This window comes from Ceratosolen solmsi, unplaced genomic scaffold, assembly GCF_000503995.2.
Source record: "Ceratosolen solmsi marchali unplaced genomic scaffold, CerSol_1.0 scaffold35, whole genome shotgun sequence".
In the NCBI taxonomy this organism is placed as follows: Eukaryota; Metazoa; Arthropoda; class Insecta; order Hymenoptera; family Agaonidae; genus Ceratosolen; species Ceratosolen solmsi.
This window is the reverse complement of record NW_011948423.1, coordinates 3,423,698-3,437,747: the sequence shown is the minus strand read 5'-3', so window position 1 is coordinate 3,437,747 and position 14,050 is coordinate 3,423,698. Positions and strand designations below refer to the sequence as shown.

The 14,050-nt window shown below is 40.2% G+C and overlaps 1 protein-coding gene across 1 annotated transcript in view; it reads right to left on the bottom strand.

Moving 5' to 3' along the window:
* The window catches only part of LOC105362395 (metabotropic glutamate receptor 7), a 62,317-nt gene that overhangs the window by 30,455 nt on the left and 17,812 nt on the right, over nucleotides 1-14,050 (bottom strand). The window contains exons 5-6 of the mRNA XM_011499835.1: nucleotides 8,358-8,527; nucleotides 132-286 (exon numbers count right to left, since the gene is read on the bottom strand). Of these exons, the coding sequence (XP_011498137.1) occupies nucleotides 132-286; nucleotides 8,358-8,527 (325 nt within the window). The remainder of the gene's footprint in view (nucleotides 1-131; nucleotides 287-8,357; nucleotides 8,528-14,050) is intronic.

Below are 14,050 nucleotides of genomic sequence, written 5' to 3'. Positions count from 1 at the left end.
TCTGAAGTAGGGACGAGCCGACCGTACGTATTATCACTTCATTTCGGTATCTTATGCAACACGGTCTGACCCAGAATCGAAAACGGCCGTGTCGATAGGTCCAACGGCTGATAATATAAAGCTCCACCGACCTTCGAGGGAGTTGCGGAAAGGCAGTATCGTGATGGCGCCCTCGGCCGCGTACTCCTGCTCGCGCACGGGGTGGACCTTCGCGCCCCAGGAGTCGCTGCCGACCCACGTGAAGTGTCCCGTCTTGTTGGCCTTAATCGTTGCCTGCAGCAGTTTCCTGGAATAACAAGCAAAAGCGATTTCACTCGTCACGCAGCGCTCCGCTCGCTTATTTAATCGAGCTCCGATAATAGCGAACAAATGGCATCATCCGAGCCCCTCGTCACTCCATTCCCCGAGCAGCCCTTACATCTTCCTCTCCTCATACACCCCACCCCATCCTCGCGCTCTCACTCTCATTCTCACTCTCACTCTCAACTGCTTCGCGACATCCGAGCTTCTCCCGACTCGGAGACATAAATTCATCTGGGACGTGCTCGGCCTCGCAAGCATCATTTTATTTCTTACTTAGAGAGCGCCTCCGATCTTTTTTACCTTTCTTCTAACTAGACATAAATCAGTCGGAATGCCCCGCTGATTTGGTAGGAGAGTACTAAACTCCTACTAGCCATCCCCTAGATATACGCTCCCGTGGTGGTGCGTGCAACTTCTCACGCTTCCGTCAGCTATCGGGTTTCGGCGTGGCGAGCGTATCCTCTTTCCTTGCCGAGCGAAAAAACTTTAGCCCGTTCGTCCGAAAGGTATAATTCTACCCGCCACGTGCCGATCTTATCCTGAGGGATCCATCTCGAATCCTCCCCCGCCAAACCCTAACGCACTTTACATCATAGCGCTCCTTTCGTTTTATCTGATTTTTCTTCCAGCTCGCCGATCACGGGTCTTACCCGATGCTTTTCCAGCGATTTTTACACAACGAATGGACGGCAAGAATACATGTGACTCTAGTCGAACTTGTTAAAGTCGCGAATAAATTTCGATGGAGCCTAAAGGATTTTTAAAAATTAAAATTATACGGTTCGTGAGGACCGTACAAGCAACACTATGATATAATCGTAGTATAGGGATGAATATATATATATATATATATATATATATAGAGAGAGAGAGAGAGAGAGAGAGAGAGATAGAGAGAGATGATGATGATGATGATGATGATGATTTCTTTCCTGCTACGCAATTTAACCTTCATTGCTTACTGAGCACCTTTACGGAATACTTACGAGCTCCTGTTTCGCCCACTGTTTTTATTTACCACTTTTAAAGCGAACTATAAAAGTGCTTCAGATCTTTTAAGCACTTACCTAAATAAATGTTTTTACTTGTAACTTATTTATTTTCCTCCTATTTTCTAAATTGCTAGATACTTTTTTAAAGGGCTTTCGAATTCGCCTCGCAAGTTTTTGCAGTAAAAGCGCGAAACTTGATTGATTCGAAGTAGTTGATTAATTTCGTCCATTAAGCTCTTAATTATCCTTTTGATATATCATTTCTACGAAAAGCCTTTCTCCTCACATCCACATTAGCATTCCCTCCGAGACTTTTATAATCTATTGGGACGAAATTTTCGAATTAATTTGTTGCAATCGGAAGGATTGCTAAAAAATGAGAAAATATTTGCGAACGCATGCTTGTTAAGGGAAATCACGATTCTCAAGATGTACAGCGTAAATTTACATTTCAATGAGTTTCTAATTGAAATGGAAACTACTTTTTGCCATTTCCGCGCATCTCAATTCGCTCGCTGCCATTATAAATTTTCCCCGAAAACTCTTAGAATGATGGAAAATTCTTCGACTTTACACTCGTTCAATGATTATGATGACGAAATGTCATCGGAGCTTAAACATTAGATCCAATCAAATACCCGCTGAATTTTATTTTCTTTATCAAGGTCAATTATTGTTGTAGAGCGGCCAAATTCCGCGGCCTTAAAAATACATCGCCGCCTGCATAATTCATGCGCCCTGAGACAAATTTACTTTTTCAAGCGGAAGTCAGATGAATCGTAGCGATTAATAGAAGAAGCATTAAGGGACCACCATCGGTCGCCACCAACTTCAATTGTTAATTCCAAGGATAAATTAGTTATCGGAACCAAGTGCGCCACGCGTCCTTGCTGAGCGTACGCGCCAGAGCCAAGTAGTGCGAGTTGGGCTATAGTCGGCCACCTAACCGCCGACCGGCCATTTATCTCCATAAGATCGACAGCCTCGACCGAATATTTCATTCGGCGGCCATTCAATGCATTGGGCTTCGGCTAACTTGCTCACTTAATAATGACGACTGCGTTTCCGGCCGCGTGCCACGCGGTATTATGCATCTCGTCCCGTGCCTTCATCAATTATCGACTCGATCCTCTAAAGCGCCCATTATCACTAATGTCTGTCGATTTCTTTTTCCCTTGCAATGCTTGCTCGCAACCTTTTAACGGCGATGCTTTTAACACTGGGACGCCCAGCTAGATTATTGAAATTTATGTGACCACGAGGTAAGTTTAAGTTTATGTATACGCTTGTGCGTGTGCTTAATGGTGTTCAATACAAGCTAGCGAAATGAAATTGATTTATCAATTCGCCTCTTACTGTCTCTTATTCATATGGTCAATGTTTTATGAGAACACGAGCCGATGATGGAATCGCGATGGCCTATTGGCCTATTGGGTCGAACGATTGCTTATTGCATCTGCGCCAAAAACGATGGGACATGCTTAAACTAGTAATACAGTGGCATAGAACTCTGATGTGACAAGCGATGTGGCAAGGTGAGTTTCAGTGGGTTATTCAGTCGAGAAAATCGTGGAAAGGAGCGTTATATACATTCAGATTGGGTTTCAGAATACTTTCATCATCGATCAGTCACCGAGACGCGAAGAAGCCACCTCAGACGAGTCGAGTTTTATTTGGAAAGCCAGTCGCGATTTCGAGTGCAGTCGTCGTCGAAGTCTGGTTTCATACGCAAACTACATGTATGGTTTATAAGCACGAGCGCGCGCGCGCGAGCATATAAAAGCACATAAAACAAATGATCTTATCCGAGGAGAAATACAGGGACAAAAAATAAACTTCATTTTGATCAGCAATAAGTGCAGATTCCAATGTAATCCTGGGCAAAGTGAGCATATTCTTTTACCCAAGGCACCCTGAGACTGCGCTTTCTTTTATCCCTCTTCTATTTCTCTCTTAGTCTGCCCCAACGATATCCTCCCGCCTAACGCTAACATTGACTCGTTTTCGATTTCAGTCTTCTCGCGCGATGGCTTTTCCTTTAAATTACTCGGCTGCACGTTTCGCTCTCTCTCTCTCTCTCTCTCTCTCTCTCTCTCTCTCTCTCTATCTTCATTCCCTACGATTTTACCTCGCCCCTCGCTTCCAACCTTATCCGGTATTTTTATTTATATTTTTTATTCAAAAGAGACCGAATGATTCCAAGCAATTGAGATATCTGAACGATTTCCGCTAAGAGGATGAGCAATTGCTGTCGCTGCATACAGAGACACTTGCTACTTGGTAAATCGGCGACTACCGTCTTCTTTGTCTTTGTCTCTTCTTCTTCTTCTTCTTCTTCTTCTTCTTCTTCTTCTTTTTCTTCTTTTTCTTCTTTTTCTTTCTCATCCTATAGAGTTTCATTGGATTTATTTCTATGTTATCAACGAGTGTTAGCAATACAGTATGAAAATAAATAATTCACAAGTCATTTAAGTTTTGACGTATGCTATTATCATTATTATTATTTTCTTTTTCCTCTTTCTATTGTTTTGACGACAAAGACTCGAATTATCTGTTTCTCTTTTTACACCGTGGAATTATGCGTACGTCACTTTGATAGCTTCTCAGCCTTTGGCGAGTGTTGCTACAACATTAGTAAAAAGTCCCCTTGGAATAAGGGAATCATGAAGAAGATACATGATCCGTCACGCCCCCCCCCAATGTACGCGTGAACGTCAAATTTAGATTTGATACATTTGCAAAAAATAATGCTTCGTATCGAAAATGAATAGTGTCGAGAGTTGTAAGAAAAAAAAAAAAAAAACGAAACGGAAATCTAGTCGTCCGAAAATGCCACACTGTAGATGGAGCAGAAAATTGGTTTAATAAATATTAAATGTAACTGCAATTGTACGTAATTGTTTAAATAATGTTAATAATGGATAAATGATAGATAATTTTTTAGGAGATGTTCGATTAATTAGATGTAAAGTAGGCAAGTTAGACGACATTACAAAACGTTTTTAATTAAAGTTTTAAGTAAATTAATTTTTTATTCCATGTTTGCTTATATTTAAAAATAATGATGTATCGAAAAAACAAACGACAGTTGCGTAATGTTTCTGTAAATAAATTTTTTATACCGTATCTATCATACGGTATATATTGTTTATAAAAAAAGATGTATTTTTTTTTAAATTTTATTTCTGTTTTTCTTTTTACATTTGAGCTACAAAATTTGTCAGCACACGGCAAATATCATTTAATATTGCTGTTAAAATTTTGGTAAAATATATTTTTGTTTTTTGTTCATATGAATGAAGATAGGGAAGAAAAATTGCAAATCAAGTGAAATCGATAGTGAAATCGATTGTGTTTTATGGCGATAAAAACAAAATCACGTTTTTTTTTTGTTTGCGCTCGATAATCATATCTAGGAATTTCAAAAATTAAAATCAAACATTCACTCGCTATCTCGACTGACGACTTTATCCTTTGCGGTCTGCGTATTGTAAACACAAATTAAAAATGATTTTCAACTTTATTCACAGTGAAAATCTGTGAGTAAAAGCGCAATTTTCGCTTTCTTAACAAACAGCATCCAGCGTCCAGCAACCAGCATCCATTCCAATAATATTTTTGTAGACTTGAAATTATTCACGAAATAACAAAGGAATAGTTATATAAAGTGAATTCTCACTGATTTAAAAAGGCGAAAATAATTGACTCGAGTGGAAAAGCTTTTAATTAAATTCTTCATCCAATTTTCCTTTTTAATGAAAATCACATTACATAGATTTTTCGTCGGGAAATCTGAGATGTCGCATTATTAAATAATAAGTTTTTGTAAATTATGCATTGCGTGGTGCTTGAAAAAATACGAATCCACAGTTACTCTTCCGCATCTATACAAAACGATCGTCTCACATTTTTCTTACCGCGCAGCCCTTCCCCCTTTTACTCTCCGCCGTATATATGTATATAGTATATGTAGCCGCGTATTTGTCATCTCGCGCGAAGAATACGACGAAATTTATTGCCAGGCTAATCGACGGCTAATCGAATGGAAATAAGCCGCTCATGGCATATGCTTTTTCTTCTCTTTTTTTTTTTTTTTATCCACGGAACCGCACGGAGGCTCTCTCTTATTATCTCTTAGGTGCCATAGAAAGTCGGAAAAGTAGACGACGAAGTCGAGCGTCGCGTCTTTCACGATTTTTGCCCCACGCGATTGTCATTTCTCAGCGCTTTCTCAATCCATCTCCATACGCCCCTTTCTTCTTTCTTTCGTCGCGCGGGAATGCCATTTTGCCCAGCGGGATGAAACTTAAGTGCGGCCTCGAAGAGAGAATGAAATTCTCATACGACGGCTGTCGCGCGCAACGAGAGCCGCGGAATTTCCCGAATTTACAGAATTTCCGCACAAAGAATTACGTGAGGAATTGCTGGGTCAATGATGAACGACGCAACGTCTTCTGGAGTTCGTCTCGTCGCTCCGGCACGTAATCGTCGGGTACCGCAACTTTTATCCAACCCCCTTTCGCTCTCGCTCTCTCATCTCCCTAGAAGAATACAAAGCACCGCGGCCCCGATACGTCAATCGCGCCCTTCAAAGCGTCCGATTCGTATTCACGCTGCCATAGAAGACGCGCCGAGTCACGAAATTACGGTGTCTACGTGCGCCGCAAGAATGCCCGAGTATGTGTCCGAACGAGTGCTGAGTGTTCCCGCGATCTACGATCTACGGGCGAATTAATCGAGTTAGCGAAGGAGAGCTAGATTGAGAGAGAAAGAAAGAGAGAGAGAGAGAGAGAGAGAGAGTGAGAGTGAGCCGTGACGAGATGACATTAACGTACGTGTACGGCAAGAGTCGTTCGTCTCTTTTTTTTTCGTGCTCGTGTCAGCGGGTAATTCTAGATAATGGCGTTATGCGGAAATAAGGAATTTCGAGAGATTTCAGTAAGGATTTGACAGATTGATATTTGAAATAAGCTGGCAGATTCGCTTCGTGTTGTCAGGGACAAAGTTATCTTTAATAGATTGAATGTAATTTCATTTGAACATTTTCTTGAAAGTTCGAGCGCGCAAAACTAGTGGCAAAGCCATTAAAGAAGGAAAAACCTACGAGAGAAATAACTGTGGAAAACTAGTGAAAAAGTCATTTAAAAAAACAAAAAAAAAAAAAAAAAAAAGTAAGGTCTGTGAGTAAAATAACTGGGGAAACAATTCTCATTACCGGTGTTTACTGACATTTGCAAAGTGCTCAGTGTCGGGCAAATAAACATTGATAAATAAGTGCCGTTCGTTAATTGACATAATTTTGAATATACAATGGAAATCCCGTAGCTGTGGCGGCTTAAGGGAGCTTTTATAAATGAACTTGCCTACAAATACTCCACATTGACAATGCTAAATAGCACATATACTTTAGCATTGAGAATTTTTAGGATTTTTTAACAATTTAATTTCGCTTTATTATTCGACCAATCAACCATTTCATTAGGTTTCTTTGATGCCACGAGCTATTGGCTTATGTCAGCTTATGCTTAATTAAAGAATTTCTGTTCCATGGCATCTCTTAGACGTGCGTTAAATTAGAAATTTTGATTTTTCAAATAATCGAGTCAAACGAAGCGTCCTTCGTTGACTTCGATTTTAACGCCTTCGAACGGACCGCATGCCGAATGGGTGGATAAAGTAGTTACCAACAATTCCGGCAGTTGATGGAACTTTTAATAAACAAGCGGAAAAAAACGAAAAAATAACTGACCTGTCAATTATCTCTTGGAGAGCGTAGGATTCTACGAAGTAATTCCTCATCTTATTCGATCGTTTTCTTATATGACACAATGAGTGATTAAGAGGTGGCCAATAGGCAGACGGATATTAGGCCAAAACGTTTCTCGCTGCTATTTGGAGCGAAAGTGACCCAGACATACGAAATACAAAAGTCCCATGTCGCATCGGCAAAGTTGACCGAGAAAGCGCCAATTATGCGAAAAACTCGGGATTGCATTTGATTCTTCCTATTCGGCGCCGGGGGCGGGGGGAGAGTGTTTATTTGCTATAGTTACACGGACGCGGAAGTTTCGGCTCATTCGAGGGCATAATTCTCCTGACTCGCAGCGGAGTCGAAACTCCGGTCTGAAGTGTAGTCGGTAGAAAGCGTTGACCATTACCGGCGCCGCCTACTCTCGTAAGAAAAACGAACGAGCGTCGAACGGCGACGGGATAGAGCCGAGCGAAGTCGGGGTTACGAGAGGGAGAAGAGGAAAAAAATAAAAAAAAAAAAACTCGGCCACGTAGCCCGAAGCTGTAAAGCCAGAAAAATAATCGCATTATTTAAGAGGGTATACACACAACTCTTCGGCTCCCTCTCATTTTTACGGAATGACATATCGAGAGGAGCGGTCGAAAACATAAAATAGCGGTACAGGTATATATATATATATATATATATATATAAAGATAGAGAGAAAGAGAGAGAGAGAGAGCGAGGAGGGGGGGGGGAGGGAGAGCGCCGAATCCTGCCCGACCGGAGTTAACCCTAGTTAAGCCCTCGTCCACCTCGTTTTCTCTCTATCAGAAAATTTACCACCTGGTCTTGGCCTGTCTCGATCTCTCCCCTCCCACCACTCTCTCTCTCATTTATTGCCTCCGCACCCGGTCGCCTTCTGTATCTTCACCCTCTTTATTTTCGGTGAGCTCGCGAGAGGTAACTTTCATTACCGAGGGGAATCACGTCTTCCATAGGCGCATATAGACGCGAGCCCCGAGCCAGTCTTCCTGAGATCACGAAGCTCAATGAAAGACAGAGTGAGATTTTCCTGATTTTCATTTACATGGAGAATAGTACAAATTGCTCTCCTCTCCCGAGGTTTAGTCCCACGAGGTTAAACTTACACGCGTAATATCGCATAAGAAGTGCACGGTGGTGCTTGAGTAAAGAGTCCTGGAGTGGGGAAGGTTTTTTGGTTCGGAAAGTTCGGGGCGGGGAGAGGTGGCCGTGCTGGAGGGGCGAGAGAGAGAGAGAGAGAGAGAGAGAGAGAGAGCGCACAACACACGAAAGTTTTTACAACTTACCTGATATTGTCCTCGTCGACGAACAGGACGACGCCGCGCGCGTTCCGCTTGGAGTCGAGGTGCTCGACGATCCTCTCGAAGTCCTCGGGCTTGGCGTTCCGCATGATCTTCTCGCTCACGGCCACGCAAATGTTGTACTCGGCCGATAGCGAGACGAAGCTGGCAATACCCTGTCGTGCACGTGCCTCGGTTATTTCAAAAGTAAGCGCATGACCTCGGCAAATCAACTGCTACTATTGTCTTTGTGGTTATTTTCCACTTAGAAATAATTGGTTATTTTGCGCTTTAAGGAGCAATTTAACGCGGCCGTACTTTTTCTCGTGGTTTAACGGTTCAATTGGGGGCGATTAAGTTACGGCACTCTTGGATTATGGCGCGCAAGACGAAGAAGCGTAAAATTAAATGCATTAGTGGTGGTGATCCAAGGCGTTGATGAAATTCCGCATTAAGCGATAGAGTAATAAAATCATATTCCACCACTGGAAACGAAGGAGCTAGTTCAATTATAAAGGACGTATTTAATCTGAAATCGATAGAAAAAGTTTGACAAACGAACGGAAAAGAAATAAATGAGAGGATGTTCTTGCTTTACTCGTCTTTCTTTTACTGCTGGATATTCAGTGTCGCGTGTATCTTCATTCGTCACTTTTACTCAACTTTTCTCTCCTTGAAATAGTCGCTTTATTAAAATAAAGCTTTCGGAGTTTTTCTTTTGTGGGAAGGCCGAAAAGCCAAGACCTTAAATATTGCGAAAATGAATACATTCTTTTGACACAGTCGTTCTTTAGAAGTTCATTTTGGTTAGAATTTCATTGTGCAATTTCCTTCGCAAAACCACATGCAATGGGACAGTTTTGAAAAGTTTGTTAATCTTTATTAAATTCATTGCATGAATTTTGTTAAAAATATCGAATGCTTCTTGACAATAAGAATGAATTTTTAATGCGCTTCGAATTATTATTTTCAACTTATGCGAGCGACGATTTTATACATAAACGAACGAAAATTGCGCCAAAAAGAAAATAAAAAATTAATAAATGATACGATAATCTGTATCTTTAGTCCAACGATGCCAAAAGTTCTTTTACTAAGCAATTTCACATTGAAAGATTCCAGTCGGATTTCCTTATTTCCAACATTTTAGAAAGTCCTATTGCAATTTTTTTAAAAAAATATTTCTAAATTAAAGTGAAATTTTATTGTAACGTTTGAATGAAAGCTGAATCAGATGTAATTTTTACAAATTTCAAATATAATCCTTAACTTTATAAGGAAGATGTTGGACAGAGTCCAAATTTGTAGATTTGTCATAACCGTTCGGTGAGTTTACATTTTGATTTTCAGCGAATTAAAATTGCCCATCATTCAACCATGCCGAAGAATGCATTATAAAGTTATTTTGTGGACACAATTTGTTCATAAAAAATGATAAATTAAATCAGAGTCATTAAAATATCCTCAATGTTATATTTTTTTTTTAGGAGACATTGTAACCATCGAGCCTTTTCATCGTCTTTATTATTTTGCGTACAAAGTGCTAAGAAAATGCAATAAGCTTATTTATTCCTTTTTAGCTGGTAAAATAAAATGTATTCTTTCTCTACGTTATATCGGTGGAATAAAATTTTACGAGTTTTATGGGAATTCGTCATATTTTTAAAAACAAAACGGAAAATACGGAGGCATCATTAAGAATTGTTAATGAATTAGTCTCAAAACGATTTCAAATTAATTTAAGTTTGCATTTTCAACATAAGTGAAAATTTAATTTTTCCTAAATCGATACTCGTGTTTTATTTAAAATTTATATTTTTAAATGTTTATTAATAATTTAGAAATTCGTATAGACATAATATATGAGTTTCTTCCTCGTCAAAGGCCGATCGCGAGGAATTTAGAAAGTGTGCAGATAAAATAATCGAAAAATATTTGGATCGAAGCTTAGAAAACACTAATATTGATATTGGATTGAATATTTTCCATAAAATGGAAAATTAGAGAATGGCAAATAAAATTTTCATTCGAGAAAATTGGAAAGTAATAAGCTTTTAGGTAGACCCAGATGAATATATGAAGATAATATTACATTCCAGTTAGTGAAAGTAATATATATATATATATATATATATATATATATATATCGAGAATAGATTTATCAAAATGCTGTGAAGAGCGGAGCAATGCTAATAAATCTCGTGCTTAAAAATTTATAAGATTCCTTAATTTATAATTAGTTAAAATGTCTTTATAATTATATTACACATGCACAATACTTTCAAAGTTTTTTTTTAAAATTATTTTTACAATTCTTTTCAACAAAACTAGTAAACGTGGTAAATTTAATTAATTGCATCGTATATTTATAAGGTAATTAATCTTTGCTAATACACTGTATTTTCATTAGAAATTTTATCAAAATCTAAAACAAAACAAAACCACAACAACAAAACAAAACAACAACAACAACAACAATAACGACGACTACGACGATGACGACGACGACGACGACGACGACGACGACGACGACGACGACGACGAGGAGGAGGAGGAGGAAACAAATCAAACAAAGAGAAAAAGAAAATATAAACAAGGAAAAACAATCCGAGCACGTACAATTTCAATGCATAAAGTGCATTGTGATTACAGCCGTACAAATTGATTCATGAAGGGCCAATCAGTATTTCCGTAAATTATTCATATTTTTTTTAATTCATGATTTTTATTCATGGAAAGTCATGCTGTATGGCTTCGTAAGCTATGCCGTAATTTATTATATTGTTTCATTAAATCTCGTGATAAATCTCAGGTTTTGTGTAAGCTTTTCTGCCACGTAATTTATAAATATCCATGTCAATGTCAAAATTGCAATATAGCACATCTTATCAATAATTCGAGGAGAAGACCGTTAAGGTCTGTCACGTCTATTACTCAAAAACGATAATTGATAGAAATCTCCTAGTTAATATTGCAACGCGTTTGCACTTCAAGATAGAGACGGAATATACAGAGAAAATTAAAGAGAAAGCTCGATCGATTAAAAATCCTCTCATTCGCAAATACGCGTAGACACTTATTAGTACTGTTGATTCATTCCAAATTAAATATCATTTCCCCTAGTGGTTGTGAATTTCGTAACGCCTAGCCAATGAGAAGAGGGATGGAGCGAGTCTATGCTATGATCACGTCCTTTCACGCTCGTTGAAGTTTGAAATTCTAGAATCGTTTGAAAGTTATTAATTTGTCGGCGATGTCGGACAATTTATCAATGCCCCTTTCAAATATTTGTAGAAAAACAAATAGTTTTGAAAATAGAAGAATAGAAGTGCACACGTACATTTAGAAATATTTGAAGAAACATTACTTTCATTCATTTATTTATTGTTTAATACATCATTATTCGTTTCTCTTCTTGTTTTTCTTTCCAACCCCCCCCCCCCCCCCCCCCTCCCCCGCCCCCTGCCACGCCTTGTTTTTTCAACTCCAAAGAAATGAAAGAGACATTCGAAGCTTTTTAATTTGCAATACGATGACTGTAATGAATATTATTTCAATGGGAAGTCAATTATACTTTCTTTGGCAATTGTTTGTACTTGTATTTTTGAGGAACGAGGAACCCGTCTCTGGAAATTACTCAACAGGCCAGGTCGTAACAACGGCAAAACAATAACGACCGGCCACATAATCACGTATAATAGAGGCAAAATAACGGCGTATAATGCATAAACGCGTAAAAATTAATAAGTATAAATAATAATTAGTAGCAACAATGGGTAAGCAAATGGCGAGCTGTAGTGCAGTCGGTCATGCGTTTGGCTGATAATGTGAAAAGAGGAACCTGGAGGTCTGCCCTTACCAAGGATAACGAAGTCGGCTCGAAGGATGGCCTGGCCACCTCGTGCTAAATCCGTGATGACCGATGCAATTAAGTCATCGCCCGGCTCGAGCCAATCACGAAATTTTCTAATTTGCCGACCTCCGCGCGGAGCTTACAAGCCGTGCGGGAGAGGATAGGTTTTCCAAGCCTGCGTTAGATGCATTTTGACGAGCCTTCGGTCTCGTTTGTCGCTCGCAAACGAGGGAATTTATGGGCCAGTAGTGATCGGTCAAATCGATCACAAAAAATTCAACAATTCGTTTCGTCGGCGAATTTCCTAAGATTCGAAGATTGGCTGTCACTCGTAATAACTCGAAGATAAATAGTCGACGTATTTACGGAGGCAAAGTAGCCCGGGGAGCTGGGCGATGGGCGATGGGCGATGGGGAACGATACGAAAAAAAAAAAAAAAAAAAAAAAAAAAAAAAAAAAAAAAACAGAAAAAGTAAAGGAAAGTAAAAGAAATCTATCGGTATGCGCGCAACGCAATAGGATCGTTGTTTATATGACCGAGTCCAATTGAATTTTTCTCGGCGTTGATTAAATTGTCTTCTCCTAACGAAGCACCATTTCCTATGAATTTGGAATGCGCCCTCCGTCCGAGTAAACTTATCGTCTCTTTCATATTAATTTATATGATGAATTCGTGTCGCGAGTGGAGACAGGGGCGGCGTTGCAGGTGGTTCACCAAGCTAATTAGGAATCCATCACGGTTCCTTTCATCCCCTAGCATTATATTACGCAAGCACTCGCGATTCGACCGAACGTTCGCTATTGCCACCATCGAGCAGCCCCGACCAATAATTATTCCTGGGAATTATAAATCTCCCATCGCAAGTTCAATCGGTGGACTTTAGCCCGAGATTAGCATACCTCCAGCGGCTGCTGGGAATGGCACGTAACCAGGTGTGTGGCGCAGTCGGGACGTGACACGTTCACGATACATTGGTCGAGACTAATTACCAAAGTCACTAAGCTCCGAGAAGTAGCCAATTGGGCCGAGAGTATTGGTCGATCGCCGGAGGGCGGGAGAGGGAGGGGGTCACGCCTGTAGAATCTGGCCACTTCTCAAAGCTCTTAGAGGCCTCGGCGCTACGTTCGAACAATGGCGTAATTCAGGGTCGTGACGATACGTCGTGAAGGAGAAGATCGAGCTCGGCGAGGATAGGCGCTGCCGTCTAAACCAATAATCGTCCTCCCGTCATCCTGGGAACCCGACACGGAGCAATGGCATGGACAGTCACGTGGCCTTCGCGTTCTCGGAATTCCGTGAGATGGATTTGTTTTAAAGAAGCCGATGGAGTGGAGCGCGCGCGCACGCAGAGACTTAGTCGTCGTTAGCCGAGCTGAAGCCGTTGGGTGGGACGGGATAGGGGGAAGAGAAGCTCGAGGGACTCGAGCGCTTCACTTAGTCGGCTTAACCCATTTTTTTCCTGGGTTTGCGCTCCGGAGAACAAACGACTCGCAGTGTTTAGCCCTTGAACCACGTCGCTGCAATTTGAGGCTCTTGGCGCGAGACCGCGAGAAAAGTGGATACCGCATAACGAGCGGGATCGCGCCCCCAGTTTTCTGCCGTTGGGAATTAAATTCACTTTGGGAACTTAAAGCCGACCTTGCCGCTTCCGACCCCATGAGTTTTTCGGTTTTTTTTTTTTTTTTTTCAGTTGGAACGGAGAGAAAGTGGAGGCTTGATTGCGTTGCTCTTTTACGCGCGAATCCATCTGTTCTTATTTGGCTCTCCCTTACTTTCAGGTTCAAAAAAAAAAAAAAAAAAAAAAAAAAAAAAAAAAAAAAAAAAAAAAAAAAAAAAAAAAACAAA